General features: G+C 39.4%; 1 protein-coding gene across 1 annotated transcript in view; it reads right to left on the reverse strand.

Moving 5' to 3' along the window:
- Nucleotides 1-838: 838 nt before the first annotated feature.
- Nucleotides 839-27,112, reverse strand: part of LOC113524633 (uncharacterized) — an 81,551-nt gene continuing 55,277 nt past the window's right edge. The window contains exons 16-25 of the mRNA XM_053234989.1: nt 26,805-26,978; nt 20,646-20,822; nt 20,084-20,254; nt 18,731-18,901; nt 11,678-11,848; nt 6,501-6,671; nt 3,113-3,283; nt 2,278-2,448; nt 1,890-2,051; nt 839-1,453 (exon numbers count right to left, since the gene is read on the reverse strand). Coding sequence (XP_053090964.1) covers nt 1,432-1,453; nt 1,890-2,051; nt 2,278-2,448; nt 3,113-3,283; nt 6,501-6,671; nt 11,678-11,848; nt 18,731-18,901; nt 20,084-20,254; nt 20,646-20,822; nt 26,805-26,978 — 1,561 coding nt within the window. The 3' untranslated portion in view covers nt 839-1,431. The remainder of the gene's footprint in view (nt 1,454-1,889; nt 2,052-2,277; nt 2,449-3,112; nt 3,284-6,500; nt 6,672-11,677; nt 11,849-18,730; nt 18,902-20,083; nt 20,255-20,645; nt 20,823-26,804; nt 26,979-27,112) is intronic.

A 27,112-nucleotide genomic window follows, 5' to 3' on the forward strand; every position in this document is an offset into this window, starting at 1 on the left:
ACTAATTTGTTTACAGTATGTGGTTAATTTGTTTGGCTTCTTTAATTATATTCTTCTATTTCACATAGTGTCTGAGTTCATGTTCAAAATTACATTGAAAAAAAAAAAAAGCCCCAGATCGTGACTACCTGAAACCATTTACTTAAGGTTCAATTCCAAATGATAATATTGTCTACAGGGTGCACACTACAGGGTGTGTAACCATTAAACAGAATAACTAGTGGACTTCCATAGGGAGAATGGAGACATTTGGGATTTAGTAGTGAGTACACATTTGACACTAAGGTGCCAAGGCATGTTTTGAAAAATATACGGGTTCAAATAAAAGGTGCCATGTACTAAGTTATTTAACACATCTAGATGTAAAAATGAGGAAATGAAAGCTGAAATTCGGAGCTATCATCTCATATTCATCTTTTGACCTCAAACCCAAATGTCTTCAAAGTATAGCTAAAACAATAAAATTGGCTTTGCTGTTCCAATACTTTTGGAGGGGACTGTATGTACACATTTGGAAATAAAATCTGAATATGAACTTTTTTCAGTGTACTTTCCTATTGCGCAATTTTTTAAAATCTTATTTATATTAGAGAATCACAGTTTAGTGTATTATTGGTAGGATTAGAGCCTTTATCTGGTGCTACTGATTTGTGTATCAGTGCAGTGAAGAACAGACTTTATATTCAGCCATAAACTTAGCAACTTAGTCATTTAAAATAAAGGGGGGAAAAATACCAGCAGGAGTAGATTCCAGACATAGTAAAGGATTATTTTTATTATGAGCACATTTTACATACATGCATAAGAAATAACAGATTCAGTCTGTGTGAATGAAAACTAGAACAGAGTCAGACTTCCTCTTCTCTTACTTTTTTATAAGATTTATTTCCATTTGTACTGAATAAGAGAGTTAGGGTTAAAGGGTACTGCAGAACAAAGGACCATAAATCAGAACATGGCGAAAACACAACACCTGCTATTTGAAATACTTCATTGTCCAGAAAGTGACCAGTGAATTTACTGAAATAGGAGTCAGTTACCTACAGAACACAGGGCACTTTTGTCTCCTGCATTGATGAGTTTCTCTGGTGCTTATCTAGTACTATTTGTTTCATATAATCAAATTGCTTGTGTAGAGGCTGTTTTGTTGCCTCTGTGTATTACTGGTGTTATTGTCTTGTCTACTCCTTTTCTGTTCTCTGATGTTATATAAACTGCTCGAAGGCAGACTTTCTGGGCTTGTGGAGTCAGTGACTGTCCCACTACTGCCCTGGTTCTGCTGAGTATAATCATCATCCACACTGCTTCCTAAATTACTGTACACACTACTTCCTCTCTGTGTGTATCTTTGTTCTTTCTGCACTATAGAGAACTCGGCGTCCAAGGCGTCCAAGCTTTTTTCAGGTCAATTAGCACCATTGTAGAAATGTTTCACCATATGGGTTTATCATGTCTGTAAAATCAAAACAGAAAAAAAATTCTCAAGACTGTAGCCTGTTTCATTTCTCTTAGCCAGAAGCTATATCTGTTTTTCTTTGTAATTACTATTAAAATCACACATCACATTTATTTTATCGTATTTAGTTTAACTACATAAACACAAGACATAGGGCATAAAAGTAGAATAAACCTGAATGAAATGAATGAATCAAATAAGAACTGCATTTCTTTTAGAACAGAAACAGATCAGGTCAAAGTGCACTTCTGTTGAATCAGATCCACAAAAAGCTATTAGCATGCAGTGACGAGTTACTGTCGGGGCTTCTGTCAGTACGATTACAAACATGCTGCTTATTTGACCATTTACATCACTCTTACACGACACTCTTACATTTACCTTATGTTCTACAGGAATTACACATTCTGCACTCTCTGTTAAGTTTACTTACTGTAGCTGTCTTCCTGAATGCTTCAGTAACTCCTTGAGTTGTGTGACTGAAGTTCCCAGCTCATTATTGCTCAGATACAGCTCTTTCAGATGTGAGGAGTTCACCTTCAGAGCTGCAGTCAGAGCAGCACAGCCTCTATCTGTTATTCTGCACTTTATTAACCTGCAGAGAGAAATGTTTTTAGTTTCTTTTCTTCACAGGGCTAAATAATGATGATGTAGGCATGTATGTAACAATGTGATGCATAAATATAATAGTAAAGTACTTATCTACATTGTTATTGTGTATTAGCAAAGATCTGTGTACAATCTGTGAAAGGCAACTATAAAGTGTAATCCTGCGTCATTATAAAGCTTAATTCAGTGTGTTTCATCACTGAGTTACTCACCGTAGTGTCTCCAGTTTACACTCTTTTTTCTTCAGTAGATCACAGAGCTTCTCCACTCCTGAGTCTCCTAGTTCACTCTCACTCAGATCCAGCTCTCTGATGTGTGATGGATTTCTGCAGAGAGCTGAAGCCAAATAAGTGCAGAATTTCTCACTTACACTGTTACACAGTCTGCAGAAAAGGAAATAGTGTTTAGTCCAACAGTAGAGAAAGAAAGGATCTAGAAATGACTGAAGTAAGAACAATAACACATTTCTAAAACTCTGGTTTCTGTTCTTCTATCTTATATTCTTCTGGTTTTTACCAGACTCATAGGGCTGGGCGATATCTATCTGTCTATCTATCTATACAAATACATACACACACACACACACATACAGTATATATATATATATTTATATATGTATATATATATGTGTGTGTGTGTGTGTGTGTGTGTGTGTGTGTGTGTGTCCATTAGGAGTAAAACAAAAATGCAAAATACAAAATTTAAATGTACAATTTTGAACGCTCAAAATTTTGAATATGATTTAGATGTCTCAATTGGATATGATTTTGGTAAAGCAAAAAAAAAAAAAAAAAGCACTGCCTGAATATGTGCCTTAGGTTTCCATTTTTTAATTGATGAAAACATTTGCAGATTTAAAAGCAGATTTAGTGTCTGGGCTGTTATCTGTAGCTGCATAGCAGTAAAGTAGGTTTAACAACCAGAGAAAGATAAAACCTTACTTTTATGTGATACTTTTAACCAAAGGGGTTTACAACTGGTAAGAGTTTCGTTATGGTTAATGCTTTTTATTTTAAAGCTGTTTCATCACATCAGTGAATTACTCACAGTAGTTTCTCCAGCTTACACTCGTGTTTCTTCAGTAGATCACAAAGCTTCTTCACTCCTGAGTCTCCCAGTTTACACCGACTCAGATCCAGCTCTCTGATGTGTGATGGATTTGAACAGAGAGCTGAAGCCAAGTCAGTGTGGGATTTTCCATTTACACTGTCCTGTAGTCTGCAGAAAAGGAAATAGTGTTTAGTCCAACATTAGAGAAAGAAAGGATCTAGAAATGACTGAAGTAAGAACACTAACACTTTTCTAAAACTCTGGTTTCTGTTCTTCTATCTTATATTCTTTCTTCTGGGTTTTACCACACTCACAGCGCTGGGCGATATGTAAAAAAATATTGTAACCATTAGGGGTATAATAATATACAAAATTTAAATTCAATACGATTTCGATACAGAAAAAACACTGCCTGAATATGTGCCTTAAATTTCCATTTTTAACTGACAAAAATATCTGACATCATAAAAGCAGGGGGAGCAGGGCACAACCTAACGCATTTTTGTTTTCGCTTAATAAATGAACAAATACTTAAGTTAGAATAATCATGTTTCTTTGCAAGGAACATATACATCTCTGCTGCAGAAGAAAACTAGAGCTTTGTTTCTAACACCTACTGTTCTTGTACAATTCCACCAAAAGTGACGGGATGTACAGTGTTACAATTTACAACATGGGGTTCATTGGAACAGACAGAGGGTAAAGTTGTAACACTTGCTAGAAAAGCCTGATCAATTAGTGCCAACAAAGTTAATTCAATACAATTCTATGTTGTCTAAAAGAAAATACGTTTTCTAACCAAACTGTTATATTATTAATATATATAACAGACAGAGCAATCAGTTGATAGATACTACACATGTCAAATTATATATGAATACTGACATGAAGCTGTGTGTCAAACATTTTTTGTTTCGGGAAGGGCAGCATATAAAAACTATATATATATTTTTTTAGAAGTTTTCTATTTTCCTTTTTAAATCTTTACAAAAATATGGGAAATAAATTACCTGTGCACTCGCAAAAAGTAAAACGCCTGACCAGTGTTTTTAACAACACAAAAGGTCAACAGAGTTCTACTGTTAATCACAAACACAATACACATAGTGTTTATACTCTTCAGTGTATGCGCCCACCCCTTACAGAAGACACACTTCACCCATTACTCCCCAGGGTCAGAGGAAGCAACATCTTCACCACATGCAAGGTTTTTAAAATAAAAAGAACAACTTTCTTGAAAAGTTTTATTCACAGAATGAGAAAAACTTTTCAAGAAATTTGTTCTTTTTATTTTATATGAGAGAGAATTAACTTGTCATTTTTTATGAAAGGCAGCTTAGGTGTAATGCTGCGTAACAACTAACCCAACTACAAATTAAAAAAAAAACTAATGCAGTATGGAGGTTGTACTTAAGCCTATCTAATACTTTCTGTGAATTGGTCACGTTTCAAAACTTTGCTCCAAGAAGATGGTGATTAAAGTAATATAAAGTTTGTGTGTGTAATTTACACACACAGCTCAGTAACCAAAATAAACCTGTGATGAAAAAATAACTTATATACCCTGAAAACACTTTCTGACATAGATTTCTTGAGAACAAGGTGAATCATTCTGAATCTTGGCTGCAGACCTTTGCTCGCAAATGTGGTAATGTGGCCAGAAGTATGTGCTGCTTGACCTTGTGTAATAACATGAAAAGTCCATGTTACATTTTGCTCTCCATTACATTGTTCCCTGCACTCTCCTACAATAATTACCACTTAATGCTCATGTTTATGTGATCAGTTCAGACTCTTAGAAGTGTAAAAACAAAATATTAATATAATATAAGAAAGTGAAACATGGTTAAACTGTTATTGGTGTAATATTAAAATAGCTCGTAAAGATGAGGCGGCACGTGAACTGCTCCTTTACTTTTATTGCCAACTATTGAACGGCAAAACAACATATGGCATTCCACTGTATATGACGGAGCTCTGCCTTCGCGTGTCCACTGTGCATGTCACATATGGACACATATCACTCTCCATTACTAATACAGCCTAAACAGATTCTTAGGTTACCATTACAATTGGTGTTACGCATAAGGGGGCATATCTGAAGCATTTTATTTTTTTTTTATTCTGATGTTATTTAGTGGTGCTGTCAGAGTCACCTAGCTCTCTGTAGAACTACATGTGTTCCTGAGTCCTGCATTCTCCACTACTGAATATGAACTACTGCACTGATTTAGGCAGCAAGGAAACACTGCCTAAATGACAATTTGATGTATGTGTGTGTGTGTGTGTGTGTGTGTGTGTGTAGTATTAGACTTATGTTTGTGATATTACACTGGTGTATTGTACACATATTTTCCAGCTTCTATGTGCTGATGAATGTAGTATCTAGTATGCTACTACTCTAGTGTATTTTCTCATGGAAAAACATCATGCTTAAGAGAAATGTTTATAAATATATATATATGTATGTATGTATGTATGTATGTGTGTATATCCCAGTAGCCTCTCCTGATTCAAGATAAAGAGATGCTTACTTTTTCAGAGAATGAAGTGTAGGACTGATTAAGTTTAAAAGTTTATTACACCTCACATGATATAATGATACAATATTTCATGACAAATAACTGACATTGTTATTAAGGTAATATACAAATATAAATGTATTTGTGGCCTTCACCAATCATTGGATTTATAATTTTTGAGTATTTTTGTTAGCCGCTGTGTTTTTTTTTTTATTTGTGAGATGTAAGTATGAAGGCTATAATGCTGAAGTATATGTCAAAACTAATTTGGGTAATATTAGCCTAATTTAAATTTACAAGATGTTTTCCTTCCCAAAAAGAGTGATTAGTGTCTGTCAGGGATTAGTCCTGAAAAGTAGTTTCAACAACCACAGAAAGATAAAACCTTACTCTTAACTGATGTTTTTATCCAAAGGGGTTTATAACTGAGACAGAATACAGCTGAGGGTTTCCTCAAGGACCAAACAATGGCAGCTTGTTCATGATGAGATTTGAACTTACAACCTTCCAATCAACAACACAATGCATTAACCACTGAGCTAACACTGCACAACTTCATACTAGGTTTTGCAAAACCTTTTATTCAGTGCCTATGTTTAAATGAAATACACATCCCAGTAGTGCAAAGTACCTCAAGGTTATAACTACTGTATACTTCTCAATACTTGTTCCTAATCCCACATCCTCCTCATCGCCAGAGTTAAAATAAAGCTTTATTTAATCTTTATTACTGATAATAAATCTAATCTAGAGAGCAAGTTAGACATGCTAGTTAGGCATTACTAGCTAGGACTGGTAAGAGCTTTGTTATGGTTAGTGCTTTTAATTATAAAGCTGTTTCATCACATCACTGAGTTACTCACAGCAGTTTCTCCAGTTTACATTCATGTTTCTTCAGTAGATCACAGAGCATCTTCACTCCTGAGTCTCCTAGTTTACACCAACTCAGATCAAGTTCTCTGATATGTGATGGATTTGTACAGAGAGCTGAAGACAAATAAGCCCAGGATTTCCCACTTACACTGTTCTGTAGTCTGCAGAAAAGGAAATGGTGTTTAGTCCAACATTAGAGAAAGAAAGGATCTAGAAATGACTGAAATAAGAACACTAACAATTCTGAAACTCTGGTTTCTGTCCTTCCATATTACATTCTTTCTTTTGGTTTTTAGCAGACTCATAGAGCTGGGCGATAACTAAAAAAATTATAACCATTAGGGGTATAACAATATACACAATTTCAATCTGATGTGATTTTTACACAGAAAAAAAGCATTGCTTGAATATTTACCTTAGGTTTCCATATTTAATTGATGAAAATATTTGATATTATAAAAGTCGGGGAGAGTGGGGCACAACCTAATGCATTTTGGTTTTCGCTAAATAAATGAACAAATATTTAAGTTAGAACTTAAATCATAAAGTAATCATGTTTTTTTTTTACAAGCAACATATACATCTTTGCTATAAAAGAACACTACAGCTTTGTTTCGAGCACTTTCTAGCACCACTGAAAGTAACGGGATGTACAATGTTACAACTTCCCCATGGGTGGGTTCATTGGAACAGATGGGGTGAGCTGTAACACTTGCTAGAAAAGCCTGTGTCATGTCAACACCGGAATCGGCATCCAACTACAATTCCCAGATGACAGTGTTGCCTACAAACATGGCTGCTGAGGACTACAACACCCATCCACTGCAGGCTCTCTCATGTTCACCTGATTACCAATTACACACACCTAGACACAGCCACACTCACACTTCCAAAAGGACTCTTACCCTATTCACTCACTGCAAAGTATACACTCTGTGTTTCCATACCAGTCTATACCAAACTGTTGTTTATTGATTGTCTTTCTGGTTTTGATCTCGTTTCTGATTTTCTCGTCTTGCTCTTGCCTGCCCTAGTTCATGTTGTTTGTTCATCGCCTGACCCTTGCCTGAATCTCAAAATAGTGCCTTGGATTATGTTTCTGGTTTTTGCCTTTCTTAATAAAGCAATGAATACCTGCACACAGGGCCACTTCATTGGAGAGCGGCAGCAGCAGATCAACATGCTCACCCAACAGCTAGCACAACTCCGAGCCACCACTCTAGCAATGCAAGCTCCACCAGCTAACTCCCCATCGGCATCCGCGCTCATCACTCTTCCCGAGAAGTACACTGGCAACCTTGCTGGCTACAAAGGTTTCATACTTCACTGCTCCAAGAGGGGGCTCCAGACCAGTTTATCAACCTGCTCCCTGACAAGGCACTAGCATGGGCCACGGCCATTTGGACCCAAGGGAGAGAGCACATCGACTCCTAAGAAAGCTTCCTACAGCTTTTCCATTGAGTGTTTGACCATTCTCCCGAGGGCAAGGAGACTGGAGAGTGACTCCTCATCCTTACACAAGGTACCCAGACCGCTGCTGAACAGGCTCTCAGTTTCTGCACATTAGCAGCATGTAGCAGCTGGAACAAGCCAGCACTCATGGTCGCCTATCGTCAAGGGCTAAACGAGGAGTTACTCACCGAATTGGCATACCGTGATGACCAGGGTACCCTTGACTCCTTGATTGACATGTCCATCTTGATCGTCTAGATGCCCTGACCAAGAACAGAAGAGCTGTGACGGCGACTGTCACCCCAGTCCCGGAAATCCAAGCCACAGAACATATGCAACTCAGCAAGATAAAGCTCAACACTGTGGAATGCCAAAGACGCTGGAAGGTTAGACTATGCTACTACTGCAGCAGTCCTCAACAACAGGTTGTGCAGTGCTCCTCACAAACCTCCGTCAAGGTTCCACAGCCCTCTCCGGAGTGAGGACACTCCAAATCTCGCTCCACCATGGTGAGTCCAGTCAATTTCCTTTCTCATCACAATTTTGTTCTGCCAGTTCAGATCTCGCTCTCAGGAAATATTTCTTCCATTTCAGTGCTGATCGTCTCTGGCATGGCTGTAAACTTCATGAACCGTCCCCTTGCTGAGAAGGTACTGGCCCTGGTGAGGAGGGAAAATCCCTCCAGAACACCAAGAGTTCAGCAAGGTGTTTAGCAAAACCATGGCCAGTGGGCTCCCTCCTCATCGCCCTTATGACTGTGCAATCGAGTTAGTAGCAGGAGCCACACCCCCTCGCAACCAAATTTACCCCCTATCCGCCAAGGAAACACAGGACACACAAACACATCCTTCAAGGAAGCCCTCAAACGAGGGTACATATGTCCCTCAACTGCATGGCAGTAAGCCATCCCCTTTTTCCTCCATGAAAGAGGGGGGTGGCTTACTGCCATGCATTGATTATCGTGGGCTGAATCAAGTCACCATCAAGTATCATTATCCCTTGCCTCTGGTCCTGGCAACTCTGGAAGAGCTACGAGAAGCCAAGATATTCATGAAACTCGATCTACAAAGTGCCTACAACCTTGTATCTATCTGTGAAGGAGACGAGTGAAAGACAGCTTTCAGCACCACCTCTGGCCACTTTCAGTACTGCGTAATGCCACATGGACTATCTTTGGCACCAGCAGTCTTTCAGTGCCTGATTAATGATGTCCTGCAACAGATGTTGGGAAAGTTCATCATAGTCTACATTGATGACATCCTGTTATACTCTCCCGACAAGGCCACACACATCCAGCACATCAAGAGGGTACTGTCTCAACTCCTCAAACATCAGCTCTGTGTAAAAACAGCAAAGTGTAAGTTCAATGTGCACAAGGTGGCTTTCCTGGGCTACATCATAGGGCCAGAGGGGATGCTCATGGACCACAACAAGGGTGCAGCGGTAACGAAATGGTCAGTGTCCACCACAGTTAAGGAGTTACAGCATTTTTTGGGCTTCACCAACGTCTAGCAACGTGCCATCTGGGGCTTTAGCAGCACAGCATCTCCACTAACTGCCCTGTTAAAAAAGGAACCAAAAAGGTGCAGTGGGACCTGTAGGAAATTAGCTGTTTAAGTTAAGCTGATGCATTCTCCAGCAAAATATGTAGGATATTAGTAGATCAGCTCAGAAGGAGAAATTTTGTAGACTTAATATTTTAATAGCTGATCAACTATTCATCCAGTGATAAGTTGAAATTAGTGTATTTATTAATTGTGTATGGGATATTACATCTGTGGCCACCGGAAATAATATCCTACATATAGTGAAACACTATATTAAGAGCACAGTAACAAGATCGGCAGTTTAAGGCAGTAAATTATAAGCACAGAGACACAAGACACTTGCCTTTAAAATCAGACAAGACTTTATTACTATTCTAAAACACAGAAACTAATCTAACACAAACACACGTACACACACATGCACACACACACATAAACAGATAAAAATGGCTTTGAAAAGAGAGTGAATGAAATCCAGAGTTTCTAGCAGTTTCTCAGACCATGACCTGAAAGAACCATCAAAAAAGCCCAAGCTCCACCTAGTGGCCTTCTTTTCTATTAAGCTATAACCCACTGACAGAAACTACAACATCGGTTACAGGGAGCTCCTCACTGTTAAATTGTCACTGGCTGGAGGGGGCCCAAAGAACACCAAAGCAGACTCCTTCTTCTGCATGTATCCAGCACCCCGCCTTGGGAACACTCAGAGGAGTGCTTCTTGCCCAAATCACATTTTGTAGGAGCGCTCACCTGGGATATTGACAGGGAGGTCAAGAGTGTTCAGTAGGTGAGGATCCCCACTCAGTGCCCAGCAGGGAAAAATTTGTGCCCTCTCCCAAAGGGGCAAATTGATCACGTGGGTTCACACCTCCCCTGCCATGAGACACCTTGGCACTCACAGAACACACCAACTACTGCAAGATAAATACTGGTGGCCACAGATGCTGCAAGACATTCATACATTAATCTCATCTTGCTTAGTCTGTGCAAAAGCCAAAGTACCTCGCACCCTGCCAGCAGGCAAGCTACTCCCACTACCTACACCCCAAACACCATGGTCACATGTAGCCATAAATTTCATAACTGATCTTCCCCCATCACAGAGCAAAACAGTCATCATGGTGATCGTGTTCAATCACATGTTTAGGTACTTTGGCATTCCTGAAGACATAGTGAGTGATCAGGGGGCCCAATTCACATCTCTAGTGTGGGGGAATTCATGGAAAAACTGGGCATCTCGGTAAGCCTGGCATCAGGCTACCACCCCCAAGCTAATGACCAAGTAGAGAGGGCAAATCAGGAGATTCCTGTCGGCTTTCTGTGCTGACAACCAGGAGGACTGGGCACAATTCCTCCCATGGGCAGAGTGTGAACAGAATTCCCTCAAGAATTCAGCAACCAAGCTCACACCTTTCCAGTGTGTCCTGGGTTATTGGCCACCTCTGTTCCCATGGAACACCAACCCCACGGACTCACTCACTGTGGACAGCTTGTTCCAGTGGAGTGAGCAGGTGTGGGATCAAGCTCACCAACACCTAGAGCATGCAGCCCAAGTCACCAAGAAATTTGCAGACAGACTGTATGGAGAGAAACCCAACTGGGAACGAGGTGATCAGGAATAGCTCTACACCAGAGACCTATGGGCCACTGAAGGATGCAGAAAGCTGATCTCTATATTGGCCCATTCAATGTTCTCCAACACATAAACGACATCACGTAAAAGCTGGATCTACCACGCCACAGCCATCTAGCTCCTTCCTTTCATCTTTTCATGTTCCTCAACCATGGCAGCTTATTGGTGCTAAAATTTGAACTTACAACCTTCCACTCAATAACCCAAATGCTTTAACCACTAAGCTACCACATAGATATTGCAATCCTTTTTATTTGGTGTCTATGTTTGAATGAAATGCACTTTCCCAGTATTGCAAAGCACCTCAATGCTATAACTATTGCATACTTCTCAATACTTGTTCCTAATCCCACTTCCTTCTCATCGCCAGAGTTGAAATAAATCTTTATTTAATCTTTATTACTAATAATAAATCTAATCTAGAGAGCAAGTTAGACACGCTAGTTAGACATTAATAGCTAGGACTGGTAAGAACTTTGTTCTGGTTAGTGCTTTTTATTATAAAGCTATTTTATCACATCACTGAGTTACTCACAGCAGTTTCTCCAGTTTACACTCGTGTTTTTCCAGTAGATCACAGAGCATCTTCACTCCTGAGTTTCCTAGTTTGCACCAACTCAGATCCAGCTCTCTGATGTGTGATGGATTTGTACAGAGAGCTGAAGACAAATCAGCACAGCATTTCTCACTTACACTCTTCTTTAGTCTGCAGAAAAGGAAATAGTGTTTAGTCCAACATTAGAGAAAGAAAGGACATAGAGCGGGGCACAACCTAACACATTTTTGTTTTCGCTAAATAAATTAACAAATACTTAAGTTGGAACTGTTAGTTATGTTTTTTGCAAGCAAAATATACATCTTTGCTACAAATGAACACTAGAGCTTTGTTTCTAGCACCTACCATTCATGTACAATTCCATAAAAAGTGAGGGGATGTACAGTATTTCAACTAACCCCATTGGTGGGGTTCATTGGAAGAGACAGAGGGTGAACTTGCTAGAAAAGCCTGATCAATTAGTGCCAACAAAGTTGATAGATACTACACATGTCAAATTATATATGAATACTGACATGAAGCTGTGTGTCAAACATTTTTTGTATGTTTGGGGAAGGGCAGCATATAAAAACTTTTTTTTTTTTTTTTTTTTTTTTTTTTTTTTAGAAGTTTTCTATTTTCCTTTTTAAATCTTCACAAAAATATGGGAAATAAATTACCTGTGCACTCGCAAAAAGTAAAACGGCCTGACCAGTGTTTTTAACAACACAACAAACAGGTCAACAGAGTTCTACTGTTCATCACAAACACAATACACATAGTGTTTATACTCTTCAGTGTATGCTCCCACCCCTTACAGAAGACACACTTCACCCATTACTCCCCAGGGTCAGAGGAAGCAACATCTTCACCACATGCAAGGTTTGCTTGAAAAGTTTTATTCAGAGAATGAGAAAAACTTTTCAAGAAATTTGTTCTTTTTATTTTATATGAGAGAGAATTAACTTGTAGTCACTGACTTGTAGTCACTGTTTATGAAAGGCAGCTTAGTTGTAACGCTGCATAACAACTAACCCAACTACAAATAATTTTAAAAAACTATCGCAGTATGGAGGTTGTACTTAAGCCTATCTAACACTTGCTGTGAATTGGTTACATGTTTCAAAACTTTGCTATGTTGTAGGCAAGAAGATGGTGATTAAAGTAATATAAAGTTTGTGTCTATAATTTACACACACAGCTCAGTAACCAAAATAAACCTGTGATGAAAAAATAACTTATATACCCTGAAAACACTTTCTGACATAGATTTCTTGAGAACAAGGCGAATCATTCTGAAACTTGTCTGCAGACCTTTGCTAGCAAATGTGGTAATGTGGCCAGAAGTATGTGCTGCTTGACTTAATGTAATAATATAAAAAGTCCATATTACATTTGCTCTCCATTACATTGTTCCCTGCACTCTCCTACAATAATTACAACTTAATGCTCGTGTTTATGTGATCATTTCATACTCTTAGAAGATTAAAAACAAAACAAAAATCCTCTTTTTTTTCTGATTAAGTGTAAATGTTTATTACACCTATGATATAAGCTATATTTTATGATGAATAGCCGACTTTGTTATTAGGTTAAATATTCAAATACAAATATATTTTTATCCTGGTTAGCTGCTGTGTTTTTTTTTTTGGTAAGATGTAAGTATTAAAGCTATAAGGCTGAAGCAAATGTAAATAAAATGTAAAAATTAATTTGGTTAATATTACCCTAATTTAAATTTACAAGATATTTTCTTTCCCAAAAAAGAGTGATTAGTGTCTGTCAGGGATTAGTGCTGATTAGGTGTCAGTCACTGCAGATAGGCAATTGCCAGTTTAGTAGTGCAGAGACAATGTATGTTACTGTTAGAATACTTGTTGAATTGCGGTTTGTTTCTGCGTTTAAACCCTGACATAAAGCACTGAGGATTAAAAGAAATGCAGGTTAGCAGCCGGGAAAAGCAGATTTAGTGTCTGAGCCATTAGTTTTTATTCATAATTGCCTGGCAGAAAAGTAGGTTTAATAACCAGAGAAAGATAAAACCTTACTTTTGCATTTAACTAATGCTTTTATCGAAAATGAACTTATATCTGAGACAAGATACAGCTGAGGGTTTCCTCAAGGACCCAACAATGGCAGCTTGTTGGTGCTGAAATTTGAACTCACAACCTTCCAATCAATAGTAGGTGCTTTAACCACTGAGCTGTCACTGTACAGCTTTACAATAGGTTTTGCAAACCTTAAATGAAATATACTTCCCAGTAGTGCAAAGCACTACAGTGCTATAACTACTGTATTCCTCTCACTACTTGTTCCCAATGCCACATCCTCTTTATCACCAGAGGTAAAATATATATCTTTATTTAATCTTTATTACTGATAATAAATCTAATCTAAAGAGCAATTTAGACATGTTAGAAATGTTAAAAATCCCTCAGAAGTCGACAGAGGTGCCGACACAATCACTTTTTCTTATAGCAGCAGCGACGAGTTAAAATACTCCATCATTTATGGCCATACAGAAAAGAGGAAGGCGTCATTCAAAACTGTAAAGGGTCTACTTTTATTTGTGTCCACTCACACTAAAAACAAAATGTTGTGCTTTTGTAAAATACAGAAAACAAACAGGATGCACTTTCCACTGCATCCATCTCTGTGAACTTCTATCTGGAGCACGTCACGTCACAAAAATGAACTGAAACTCAGTGTACAATTCTCACACAGACATGAGAAATATGTCTATAGAAACCTTGAAATGTCTCTTTTAAATGAACCAATTCAAATCCCAAACAAATATTCTCTGATTATGTGCATGAAACTAATAATAGTTACGTTTTTTCTGTCTCAGTTCATTAGTGCTGATCTGGACACACCTACCCAGGGAGCACACTATTCATACAGTAATGACCTAGGCAAGTCATACAAACATGGTAAACGGCTCCATCAATGCAATAAAAATGGCATCAAGCTTCATCAAATTCACTGACTTTTTTTTTTGTATGTACATTTGGGCACCATAGCATTTCTAAGTCTGCCTCTTATGGTTGCATGCATAATGGTTAGACAAGTTCAGTACAGGTTCATTAAACAAAACAAGGGTTGAGTATACTGCACCGATTGCATGTCGAGTGAGTAATTGTGTGTCAGCGTTGTGCTTTATTGCATCCACTACAAAATTGGCTACGAAGATCGGCACCTAATGACATGACGGTAAGAGTCCTGGAAGGCAAAGAAAAACAGGAAAGGAAAATCGAGAAAAGATCTTGCAAGTTCATAAAAACAAAAAGAGGAAGTGAATGCAGAGTGCTTGTACTTAGCCAATGAATTTGTAAAAACGGACTTGGAAATGAACAAAAATGCAGATGATTGGAACTATCACAGAATTTGACAGTAATTCTGAGGATTGACGAACTTATGTCAAAAGACATAACTTATGTTATCTTATGTTAACAGAGTCATCTGTTAACCCCTGAAAAACCAGCAGATAAAATTTTCAAGCAAATTGTGGACATTTTACATGAACATCTGAACCCCAAACCCCTGGAAATTGCAGAAAGGTTCAGATTCCATAAACGGAATCAAGCTAAAGGAGAATGTATTTCTGAATACATAGCAGAGCTTTGCACATTGTCAGAGCATTGACAGTTTGGAGCTGGACTGGCAGAGATAGGCTTGTATGTGGAATGCATAACGAGAGCACACAAAAAAAGCTGCATGTCCCAGTGATAAAAAAAAAGGCAAGGCAGGAAATGTACATATTTTTTGGGACTTTAAAGTAACCAACAATCCAGTAATCCATACAGAACAGTATCCTTTGCCACATATTGAAGATATATTTGCATCTCTGTCCGATGAAGAACTCTTCACAAAAATTGATCTAGCTCAAGCCTACCTCCAAATAGAGATGGAAGATCATTCCAAGAAATTCTTGACCATTAACACACATAAAGGACTCTACCAGTACAACCGTTTTGTCTTTGGAATTGCTTCAGCTCCTGCCTTGTGGCAGAGAGTAATGGACCAAGTGCAACATGCAACAATCCTGGAACACAGTGTTACGAAGATGATATCATTGTGACAGGGAAGGATTACACAGACCACCTGACCAGGTGCTGACTCGACTGTGTGAATATGGACTGAGAGCCAATAAAGAAAATTGTGAGTTCTTCAAGACCCAGATCTAGGATAGAAAATAGAAAAAGATGGTCTCCACAAGTCACAGAATAAAACTGAAGCTGTGTTAAATGCACCACAGCAACAGAATGTGTCTCAACTTTGATCATAATTAGGGCATGTGAAATACTGCTACAAGTTCCTTTCCAACCTCCCTACTGTGTACTGTTGCAGACAAGAACACAGTGAAAGTGGACAGACAGTTATGAGCAAGCTTTCCAAAAGACAAAAACACTCATAACCTCTGCTGTAGTGCTTACACACTTTAATCCGTCTGTACCCACCAGACTTGCCTGTGATGCATTGCCATATGGTATCAGCACTGTGCTGTCACATAAGGTCCCCTATGGCACAGAAAAACCTATAGGCTTTGCATCCAGATCATTAACAGTGGCAAAACTATATACAGATAGAATGAGAAGCACTTGTATGGGGTCTTATATGTCTTGTATGGGGTGTAAAAGAAAATTCCACCATTACCTGTATGGTCAAAGGTTTATGCTGGTCAAAGACCATCAGCTCTTGTGCTCAATCTATAGGAAGGGTGTCTCAGTGATGGCATCAGCACGACTGCAGCAATGGTCACTCTTTTTGGGTGCTCACCAATATGACATTAGGTATAAAGGCACCAAACTGCATGGTAATGCAGACGGCTTGTCATGCCTACTACTAAAGATGAGAGAGAAGTCAAACACAATGATGTACAACAGCTCAACTGTCAGTCAGCTACCTGTAATGAATGCTCTTATTCAGAAAGAACCCAAAATGACCCAACGTTATCTAAAGTCTATGACATCACAGTGAGAGGATGGTCAGCCCATGGAAACTCACTGTATCCAGCATTCTCAGCAAAGAGAGACTAACTGTCTGTGTGCCAAAGAACGCTGATGTGTGGGTTATGAGTTGTCATTCCCTACAAATTCTGCAGCACGATGCTGGACACACTGCATGAACGACATTTGGGCACTGTAAAAATGAAGAACCTTGCCCGCAGTTATATGTGGTCGCCGGGAATTGACAAACAGATTGAGAATCTAACAAAGGCTTGCCCTGGATATCAAAAGGTTCAGAGCTCACCACTAGCTCCTCTTTATCCATGGGAATGGCCTTCAACACCATAGCAAAGAGTACAAGTTGATTTTGCTGGGCCGTTTAAAGACTACATGTTTCTAATTGCCATGGACATGCACGCTAAATGGCGTTACATTCTTCCAATAAAAACAACCACATCAGAAAAGACTGTTTCTGTATCGAGGACAACATTCTCCAGGAACAGGTTGCAAGAACAAATATGTACTGACAATGGATACCAGTTAATAACAGACGAGTTTAAAAAATTCATGAAACACAATGGCATAAAACACATTACTTCCGTGCCATACCACCCAGCCACTAATGGCTTGGCAGAAAGATTTGTACAGATTTTCAAAAAAGCAATGAAAGCAATGGATAATGACAACATTTCACTGCAACACAAAATAGACAACTTATTCATGTACCAAAATGTAGTGCATGCTATGACTGGCCAAACTCCAGCGATGATGTTCCTCAAGAGAAACTTGAGATCTTTTAAGGACCACATCAAACGTGATGTCAGGTGAGATGTGGAGAATAAACAATTTGCACACATGAAGGACTGACCTACCAGAAATCTCCAAACGGGCCAAGAAGTCTTAGCATGTGACTACAGGATGGAGAAGTGGCAACCAGGAACAGTCACCACCAGAATGGGACCCTTGACATATACAGTTAAAAAAGTTGGAAACAACACATGGAGATTAATTGTAGATCAATTAGTGGACTGTAAGGTGAAATCCACCCTTTTCCCTGTCTATGACAGAGAATATGACAATAAAATAATATAAATAAAATGACAGAGACAAGTATGCTGCTGGCATTGCCAATCCTGCCTCAGTCGATGTGAATGACTCTGGCCAGCATGACAGTACACCTGATGTGACATTTCCAATCGTACCTGAACCACACCCAGGTTCACAGAGAGGTTACCCTGAAAGATGTAGGAAACCTCCACAGAGACATGATTTGTAGTTAGGTTGTAGTTATGTTAACGACAATATGTTGAAGTTAAACATGTGAAAACCTACTGTTACTGTTGAACCAATGTTATACTGTAAGCCTACAGATGTGCATCACATATTCCCTAGTATGGTTAATCTAAGAGAGGAAGAATTGCAATGTATGTACATTTGGTTACCACAGCTTTTCTATGGTGAAAGTCTGCCCCTTGTAGTTGCATACATAATGGTTTGAACAAGCTCAGTACAGGTTCACAAAACAAGATTTGAGCATACTGCACAGGTCGTGTCAAGTGATTAATGGTGTATAAGACATCGATATTCATGATCATTGACACTCCTTCGCATACAGCCTTTCTAAAACAAAAAGTGTCAAACAAAAGTTAAATCAATGTATTGTTTTATGTGAATGAATGAATGAATGAACAGGATGGTTTTCACAACATCACACAAAGTCTTTGGTCTACATAATCCAGTACACAAAAGTCTTGTGAAAATTTATTTTTAGTATTTAGTATTTATTATGTGTTTTATGGCCCTATCTCAGTGTCCTTAAAACTATTTTTTTACTAACAAAGTTTAAACTTGATTTTCTCAAAAATACAAACATACATACATGTTGCTCACATATTGTTGTAGCACAGTTTGAGCTGAATATAGTGTAATGATACTTTTGACATTAATATGCTATAAGTAACTGAAATAAGAATAAATGTCAGGGCATCTCCAAAAAACACCTGAGACTCCTGAGAGTTAAGCATTACTAGCTAGGACTGGTAAGAGCTTTGTTCTGGTTAGTGCTTTTTATTATAAAGCTACTTCATCACATCTCTGAGTTACTCACAGCAGTTTCTCCAGTTTACACTCGTGCTTCTTCAGTAGATCACAGAGCTTCTTCATTCCTAGGTCTCCTAGTTTACACCAACTCAGATCCAGCTCTCTGATGTGTGATGGATTTGTACAGAGAGCTGAAGCCAAATCAGCACAGGATTTTCCTTTTACACTGTTCCGTAGTCTGCAGAAAAGGAAATAGGGTTTAGTCCAACATTAGAGAAAGAAAGGATATGTAAAGTACTAAAGTAAGCACACTAACACATTTCTAAAACTCTGGTTTCTGTTCTTCTATCATATAGTCATATAGTATGAATACTGACATCAAGCTGTGGCAAACATTTTTTTGTAAACAAGGAAGGGCAGCAAATAAAAACCATGTTTTGGATGTTTTCTCTTTTCCTTTTTTATTCTGTACAAAAATATGGGAAATAAATTACCTGTGCACACAATGTAAAATTGCCTGACCAGTGTTTTTAATATCATAAACAGGTCACCACAGTTCTACTATTCATCACAAACACGAAAAACATAGTGTTTATACACTATGTACACTATCCCTTCAGTGCACAGTTTATGCTCTCTGCACTACTAAACTGTAGTGACTGACACATAATCAGCAGTAATCCCTGACAGACACTAATCACTCTTTTTGGGAAATGATGTAAATTAAATTAGGCTAATATTACCCAAATTAACATTTACATTGTATTTCAAGTCAAGTCAAGACAGTACAATGACTACTGGGATAGACAATGGGCACAGTAAATCCCAGTGCGGTGCTGACCAGTACACAGTTCAATCTGAAAGTGAATCTAGTGAGAATAGTGCAAAGAGTACAAGAGTACAATATAAGTAGCTGAAATAGTGTAAACATAAGAGTAAGGTTAAAAGTAGGTTAACAACCAGAGAAAAATAAAACCTTACTTTTACATTTAACTGATGCTTTTATCCAAAGGGACTTATAACTGAGACAGCATACAGCTGAGGGTTTCCTCAAGGACCCAACAAAGGCACCTTGTTGGTACTGAGATTTGACCTCACAACCTTCTAATCAATAAACCAATAGTTTAACCACTGAGCTACTTCATGCTAAAATTTACAAATCTTCTCATTCAGTGTCTATGTTTAAATGAAATACACTTCTCAATGCTGTAATTACTGTATACCTCTCACTACTTGTTCCTAATCCCACATCTTTCTCATCACCAGAGTTAAAATTAATCTTTATTACTGATAATAAATCTAATCTAGAGAGCATGTTAGACACGTTAAATAGACATTACTAGCTAGGACAGGTAAGAGCTTTGTTCTGGTTAATGCTTTTTATTATAAAGTTGTTTCATCACATGACTGAGTTACTCACAGCAGTTTCTCCAGTTTACACTCATGTTTCTTCAGTAGATCACAGAGCTTCTCCACTCCTGAGTCTCCTAGTTTACACCAACTCAGATCCAGCTCTCTGATGTGTGATGGATTTGTACAGAGAGCTGAAGCCAAATCAGCACAAGATTTTCCACTTAGACTGTTCTGTATTCTGCAGAGGGAGAGGGAGAGAGGAGAAAAGATAATTAGTCTTACAAAAAAAAATTAAGTATACATGTATGTGTGTGTTCTATGGGGTTCAAGTCTGAGCTAGTCATTATGGGTTATTGGGCTATCATTAATCCATTTAGAATGAAATCTATAAATAATAAAATTTGCAAAAATTAAAAGGGGCACTTTTTGAATACTTTCTGAACCGACTATATACCTAATACACAGTAATTTTATAATAAAAGTAATAATCATTTAAGCATCAATGCATATATTAATAAATATTCAGAAATGACTGAAGAACATTAAACTGCTAAAAGTTTATTAGTGTTATAATAGACTTGGACTATTTGTAGACTGGTAGCTTTAAAATGTATAGGTTAATTACTCACTTTAGTTTCTGCAGTTTACATTTAGGATTCTTCAGGAAATCACACAGATTTCTCAGTCCACACTCTCCTGGTTTATTCCCATTTAGATTCAGCTCTCTCAGGTGTGAAGGATTTAAAACCAGAGCAGAAGTCAAAATTAAACAGTCATTCTCTGTAATACTGTCTTCTTTATATAACCTGGAGAGAGAGAGAGAGAGAGGGGGAAGGACGAGGTCAGGTTAGTCTCTGCTAGAACACACCCAGTGCCCCACTTCCTGTCCACCATTTACTCTCACACAGCTGAAATTATCTCTAGGCTTTAGCCAAAAATCTGGTGTCCTCTTTCTGTCTGTCTGATTGTTCAGTTTATCCTTAGTGATGTGAGTGTTTGTGAATTTTTCATTGTAGCTCTAGTGTGTCTTTTGTCCTTTAGTTGTTTGTGCAGCACTTTCATCCTGCTTGTAGTTTATTTTGCTGTGTTTTCAGTTTCATCATTGCAGTGAGTGCTATAACACCTGAAAGTTGTCAGGACATTGTTTAGGTTTCATTCAAAATTTATTTAAAATTAGCCACCACTAGAGCAATTAGATTCAAACATTATATATTTTTTATATTTTTCACTTATATTTAAGATTGCATTAAAATAAATAAGTTAAAATATAGATGTTGAAAATTAATATAAATATCTTAAATCTAAATATATTTAATATAATAAGTCTTAAATGTAAATCTTAAATATAAATGTTAAATATAAATGTAAATGTTAAATGTAAGTATAAATGTAGAACTTCAATGTTTTTATCATATGCTAATCGACCCACCCTCTCGGATTGTGCTTCACTGAGAAAACATGGTGGCCATAGGATTGCCATTATCTAATGAGCCAATCATCTGGCAGCAACGCAATGCAAAAAATTATGCAGATACAGGTCAAGAGGTTCAGTTAATGTTCACATCAAATATCAGAATGGGGAAAAAAATGTTATCTCTGTGACATTGATCATGGCATGATTATTGGTACCAGTTTGGCTGGTTTGAGTATTTCAGAAAATACTGATCTCCTGGGAATTTCACACACAACAGCCTCTAGAGTTTACACATAATGGTGCGAAAAACAAAAAGCACTGAGTGAGCGAATGTCGTGTGGGTGGGAATGCCTTGTTGATAAGAGAGATCAGAAGAAAATAGCCAGACTGGTTCAAGCCGTCTGAAAGTCTGTAGTAGCATATATTATCACTCTTTACAACCATGGTGAGCAGAAAAGCATCTCATCATGCACAAAGCATCAAACTTTGAGGTGGATGCACTACAACAGCAGAAGACCACCCTGGGGTCCACTCCTGAGGCTATCGTGGGCACAGACTAACCAAAACTGGACAGTTGGAGACTGGAATAACATAGCCTGGTTTGCAGAATTTTGATTTCTGCTGAGGCACACAGATGGTAGGGTTAGAACTTAGCACCAACAGCATGAATCCATGGACCCAAAATGCCAGGCTGGTGGAGGTGGTGTAATGGTGTGGGGAATGTTTTCTTTGCACACTTTGGGCCCATTAAGACCAATCACAATCATCGCTTGAACGCCACAGCCTATTTGAGTATTGCTGCTGACCATGTGCAACCCTTCATGGCCACAATTTACCCATCTTCTTAGGGCTACTTCCAGCATGATAATGCACTATGTCACAAAGCAAAAGTTGTCTCAAACTGGTTTCATGAACATGACAATGAGTTCAATGTTCTTCAGTGGCCTTCCCAGTCACCCGGATCTGAATCCAATAGCGCGCCTTTGGGATGTGGTAGAACGGAAGATTTGCAGGCCCTACCCAGTATTAGTAAGGTGTTCCTAATAAAGTGCTCAGTGATTGTATATTTTCCATTTATATTTGATATTTGCTTTTAGTATTTACACTGAAATATATATACTGTATATACACTGCCTGGCCAAAAAAAAGATCGCTGTTTGGGTTTAAATAAGCAAATACTTAACAGCCTATGACTGGATCATTACTGCAGTGATTAATATGTTTCAGCTAGCAACAATTCTTTTAACCTTAACTGATGCAATGTGTAGCTTCTCATTTCTTAAACAACCATGGCAGATTACATATCCCATGGTCATGGAAAAGATGTTACTGAAGGGGAAAATTTTTGGCCTGCATCAAGCAAAGAAAACAACTAAGGAGATTGCTGAAATCACTGTAACTGGGTTATGAAATGTCCAGTGCATTATTAAAGCCTGGAAGGATAGTGGTGAACCGTCAACTTTACAGCAGAAATGTAGTCGGAAAAAATCTTGAATGATCGTGATCGGAGATCTTTAAAACGCTTGGTGATGTCACATCATAAAAAAATCGACAGGAGAACTCACGGCTATTATTTATTTTGCACAATGTGATGAGAACTTACAGGATTTGGACTAAACAGCTGTGTGGCCACAAGAAAGCCATTTGTTAGTGAAACTAATTGGAAAAAATGACTTCAGTTTGCTAGGGAGCATAAAGAATGGACTGTGGAGAAATGGAAAAAGGTCATGTGGTCTGATAAAATCAGATTTACCCTATTCCAAAGCAGTAGGCGTGTCAGGGTACGAAGGGAAATGCATGAAGTGATTCACCCGTCATGCATAGTGCCTACTGTACAAGCCTCTGGAGGCAGTGTTATGATCTGGGGTTGCATCAGCTGGTCAGGTCAAGGCTCAGCCTCATTGTGTAGCAATAAAATGAAGTCAGCTGAGCACCTGAATGTACTGAATGGCCAGGTTATCCTGTCAATGGACTTTTTCTTCCCTGACGACACAGGCATATTCCAGGATGAAAATGCTAAGATTCATCAGGCTTAACTTGTGAAAGAGTCATTCAGGGAGCATGAGGAATCATTTTCACACATGAATTAGCCACCACAGTGTCCTGACCTTAACCCCATTGAAAGTCTTTGGGATGTGCTGGAGAAGACTTTACGGAGTGGTTAGACTCTCCTGTCCTCAATGCAAGATCTCAGCCAAAAATTAATGCAACTCTGGATGGTAATAAATGTTGTGAAGTTGCATAAGGTTGTTGAAACAATGCCAGGACAAATGCGTGACGTAATCAAAGGTAAATGCAGTGCAACAAAATATTAGATTGTGTGACTTTTTTTTGGCCAGGCAGTGTATATATGAGAGAGAGAGAGAGAGAGAGAGTTTTACATTTGAGGTCCAGTTTCGGTAGCTGGGGATCGGTCCACTAAGGCCTCGACCTTCGACTGCCACCCAATCCACAATGCATCTGACCCTTACTACTACTCCTGCAGGTGGCAGGCCCACAAAAGGACGGTCCCATGTAGCTTGCTTGGGCTGTGCCCGGTTGGGCCCTGTGGGTAAGGTCCCGATCACCAGGTGCTCACTGACGAGCTCCTCCCCCCAGGACTGGCTTCGGTTTTCCTATTCTAGCTGGGCATCTCTGTTATTTGCAGATGATGTGGTCCTGTTGGCTTCATCGAGCAGTGACCTCCAGCATGCTGTGGGGCAGTTTGTAGCTGAGCGTGAAGCGGCCGGAATGAGAGTCAGCACCTCCAAATCTGAGGCCATGGTTCTCAGCTGGAAAAGGGTGGGCTGTTCCCTTCAGGTCAGAAATGAGATACTGCCTCAAGTAGAGGAGTTTAAGTATCTTGGGGTCTTGTTCTCAAGTGGGGGTAGAGTGGAGTGGGACATTGACAGACGGATCATTGCAGCATCAGCAGTTATGCAGACGTTGTACCAGTCCGCTGTGGTGAAGAGAGAGCTGAGTCAAAACACAAAGCTATCAATTTACTGTTCAATCTACGTCCCAACTCTCACCTATGGTCACGAGCTTTGGGTAGCATCTGAAAGAATGAGGTCAGGGATACAAGCAGTGGAAATAAGCTTCCTTCACAGGGTGGCCAGGATCAGATGTGGATGAGGAGCTCAGACATTAGGTGGAAGCTGAAAGTAGCATCACTGCTCCTCCACATTGAAAGGAGCCAGTTGAAGTGATTCAAAGAACTTTATTGATCCCAGGGGGAAATTGCTTTGCCATGTTACAATTGCTCTCAAAAAAAAAGAAAGAAAGAAAGAAAGAAAGAAAGAAGAAAATAAAATAAATATATATCTATTTTATAAATATATATACCTAAATTTGTATTGCACATGAAAGTCCCTTATTGCACATGAATTGAACATGTATTGCATATGCATTACACATGAAAGTCCCAGCACTTATAGAGAGGAGTTGTACAGCTTGATTGCCACAGGGATAAAGGTTCTTCTGAAGCGCTCAGTGGAACACTTGGTAGTGATCAGTCTCTGGTTGAAAGTGCTCCTCTGGTCAACCAGCACACTGTGTAGTGGGTGAGAAGGGTTGTCCAGGATTGAGTGGAGTTTTGACAACATCCTTCTCTCAGCCACAATGTGAACAGGGTCCAGCTCCATGCCAAGTACAGAGCCAGCCCTCCTGATTATACAGGCAGCATTGGCTTCTTCAGACCATTTCCTCACCTTCCTGACAGTAGCAGGTTGCCTCTGAACCAGAGGTTTGTATGTTGGAAGGAGATGGATCAGGTTGTGATCTGACCTGCCTAGCGGGGGGAGGGCTGAAGCGCTGTAGGCCCCTTTAACATTTGAATACATCAAGTCTAGGGTCCTGACACCTCTGGTGCGACAATCCACATACTGAGTGAAGGTGGGAAGAGTTTTCGTGAGGGACGCTTGATTGAAGACGCCAGAGATGAGGTACAAGGCATCGGGGTGGTGGGTCTGAAGTTTAGCAGTGACTGAGTGTATGAGATCACGTGCCCGCAGCATTAGCGGATGGAGGAATGTAGGCGGCTATTAAAATGGCGCGAGAGAACTCTCTGGGCATGTAGTATGGGCGAAGCCCCACACCCAAAAGTTCAATATTGGGGTTGCAGACATGCTCTTTCACAGTTACACAGAGCACAAAACTCTATTCAGCACTGTTTCATGAATAATCAGCAAACCATCCTTACAATGTGATATAGTGGCATCAAATAATTATAATTAAATCATTCAGCAGAATTAAGTTATTTTCAAAATGCCAAATGCTGAAGTGATAGAAACATTGCTGTTTATGGTTATCACATATGGTTATATACGCCAGAGATGAGGTACAAGGCATCGGGGTGGCGGGTCTGAAGTTTAGCAGTGACTGAGTGTATGAGATCACATGTGCCCGCAGCATTAGCGGATGGAAGAATGTAGACGGCTATTAAAATGGCGCGAGAGAACTCTCTGGGCATGTAGTATGGGCGAAGCCCCACACCCAAAAGTTCAATATTGGGGTTGCAAACACGCTCTTTCACAGTTACATGACCCGGGTGGCACCATATGCACATGCACACATTAATATTAACAGCCAGTCCTCCTCCTCTCCTCTTACTGCACTCCTCTCGTCTCTGGTCTCCCCGCACTGCACTGAAGCCGTCTTTATTAATGCTGGAATTGGGTATGCCGTCATGTAGCCAAATCTCCCTAAAACACATCAGACTGCATTCTCGAAAGATGTTCTCCCTTCTTACTAAAGCTGTCAGCTCGTCCATCTTATTGTCCAGCGACCTCACATTACCCATAATGAGAGACGGGAGATACGGTTTATATTTCCTCGCCTTCTCTTTGCACGCTGCTTGGCTCAACTTTTCCTCTCCGCCGTTTTCTTCCACCTCTTCATCCTCTCACTGTCCTCCTTCGTATCTCATCAGGGATGTTTAAGGTCCGATACAAAGATGGATAAAAAATGCCGGCCGGTTGCAATGCGATCAGCTGATCTCTGGTGTAAACAAAAGAGCCGGCGCCGTGTTGCTGCACGCCGGTCACTCTGAGAGTTGAAAACAGAAGTCCTGTGGCGAAACTTAAAACAAAGATTCGGGTATCTGGCTAGGATGCCTCCTGGACGCCTCCAGGGGGAGGTGTTTCGGGCATGTCCAATGGAGAGAAGACCCCAGGGCAGACCAAGGATTAATTGGAGAGATTATATCTCTTGTCTGGTCTGGAAGCGTCTGGGTATCCCCGTGGAGGAGCTGGAGGAGGTGGCTAGGGAGAAGGAGGTCTGGGCATCTCTGCTTAGACTGACCCGGACCCGGATAAGCGGAAGATAATGGATGGATGGATGGACATGAGGGGACCTACATATATATATATATATATACACATTAGTTGTTTCTTACCTAAATTTCTGTAGTTTGTAACGTGGATCCTGCAGCAGAGCCGAGAGCTGTTTCACTTTGACGTCTTCAGGTGTTTTGTTGCTCAGATCCAGCTCCCTGTTCAGTAAGGGGTTTTCACCTACAATGTTAGTTAGACACTTGTAGGCTTCATCTGCATCAGCACTTTTCAAGAAACTGTAGAGAAAAATGTTATTGGCATGTTAATCACTGTGTAATGAGAGCAATAAGGAACTGATTGTTATGTGCTTTAGCTGTGCTTCAGTTTCTGTTTTCAATGTGTATCCTTGTCCAGCTATATCTGTTACAGA

Source organism: Pangasianodon hypophthalmus, chromosome 6 (genome assembly GCF_027358585.1).
Source record: "Pangasianodon hypophthalmus isolate fPanHyp1 chromosome 6, fPanHyp1.pri, whole genome shotgun sequence".
In the NCBI taxonomy this organism is placed as follows: Eukaryota; Metazoa; Chordata; class Actinopteri; order Siluriformes; family Pangasiidae; genus Pangasianodon; species Pangasianodon hypophthalmus.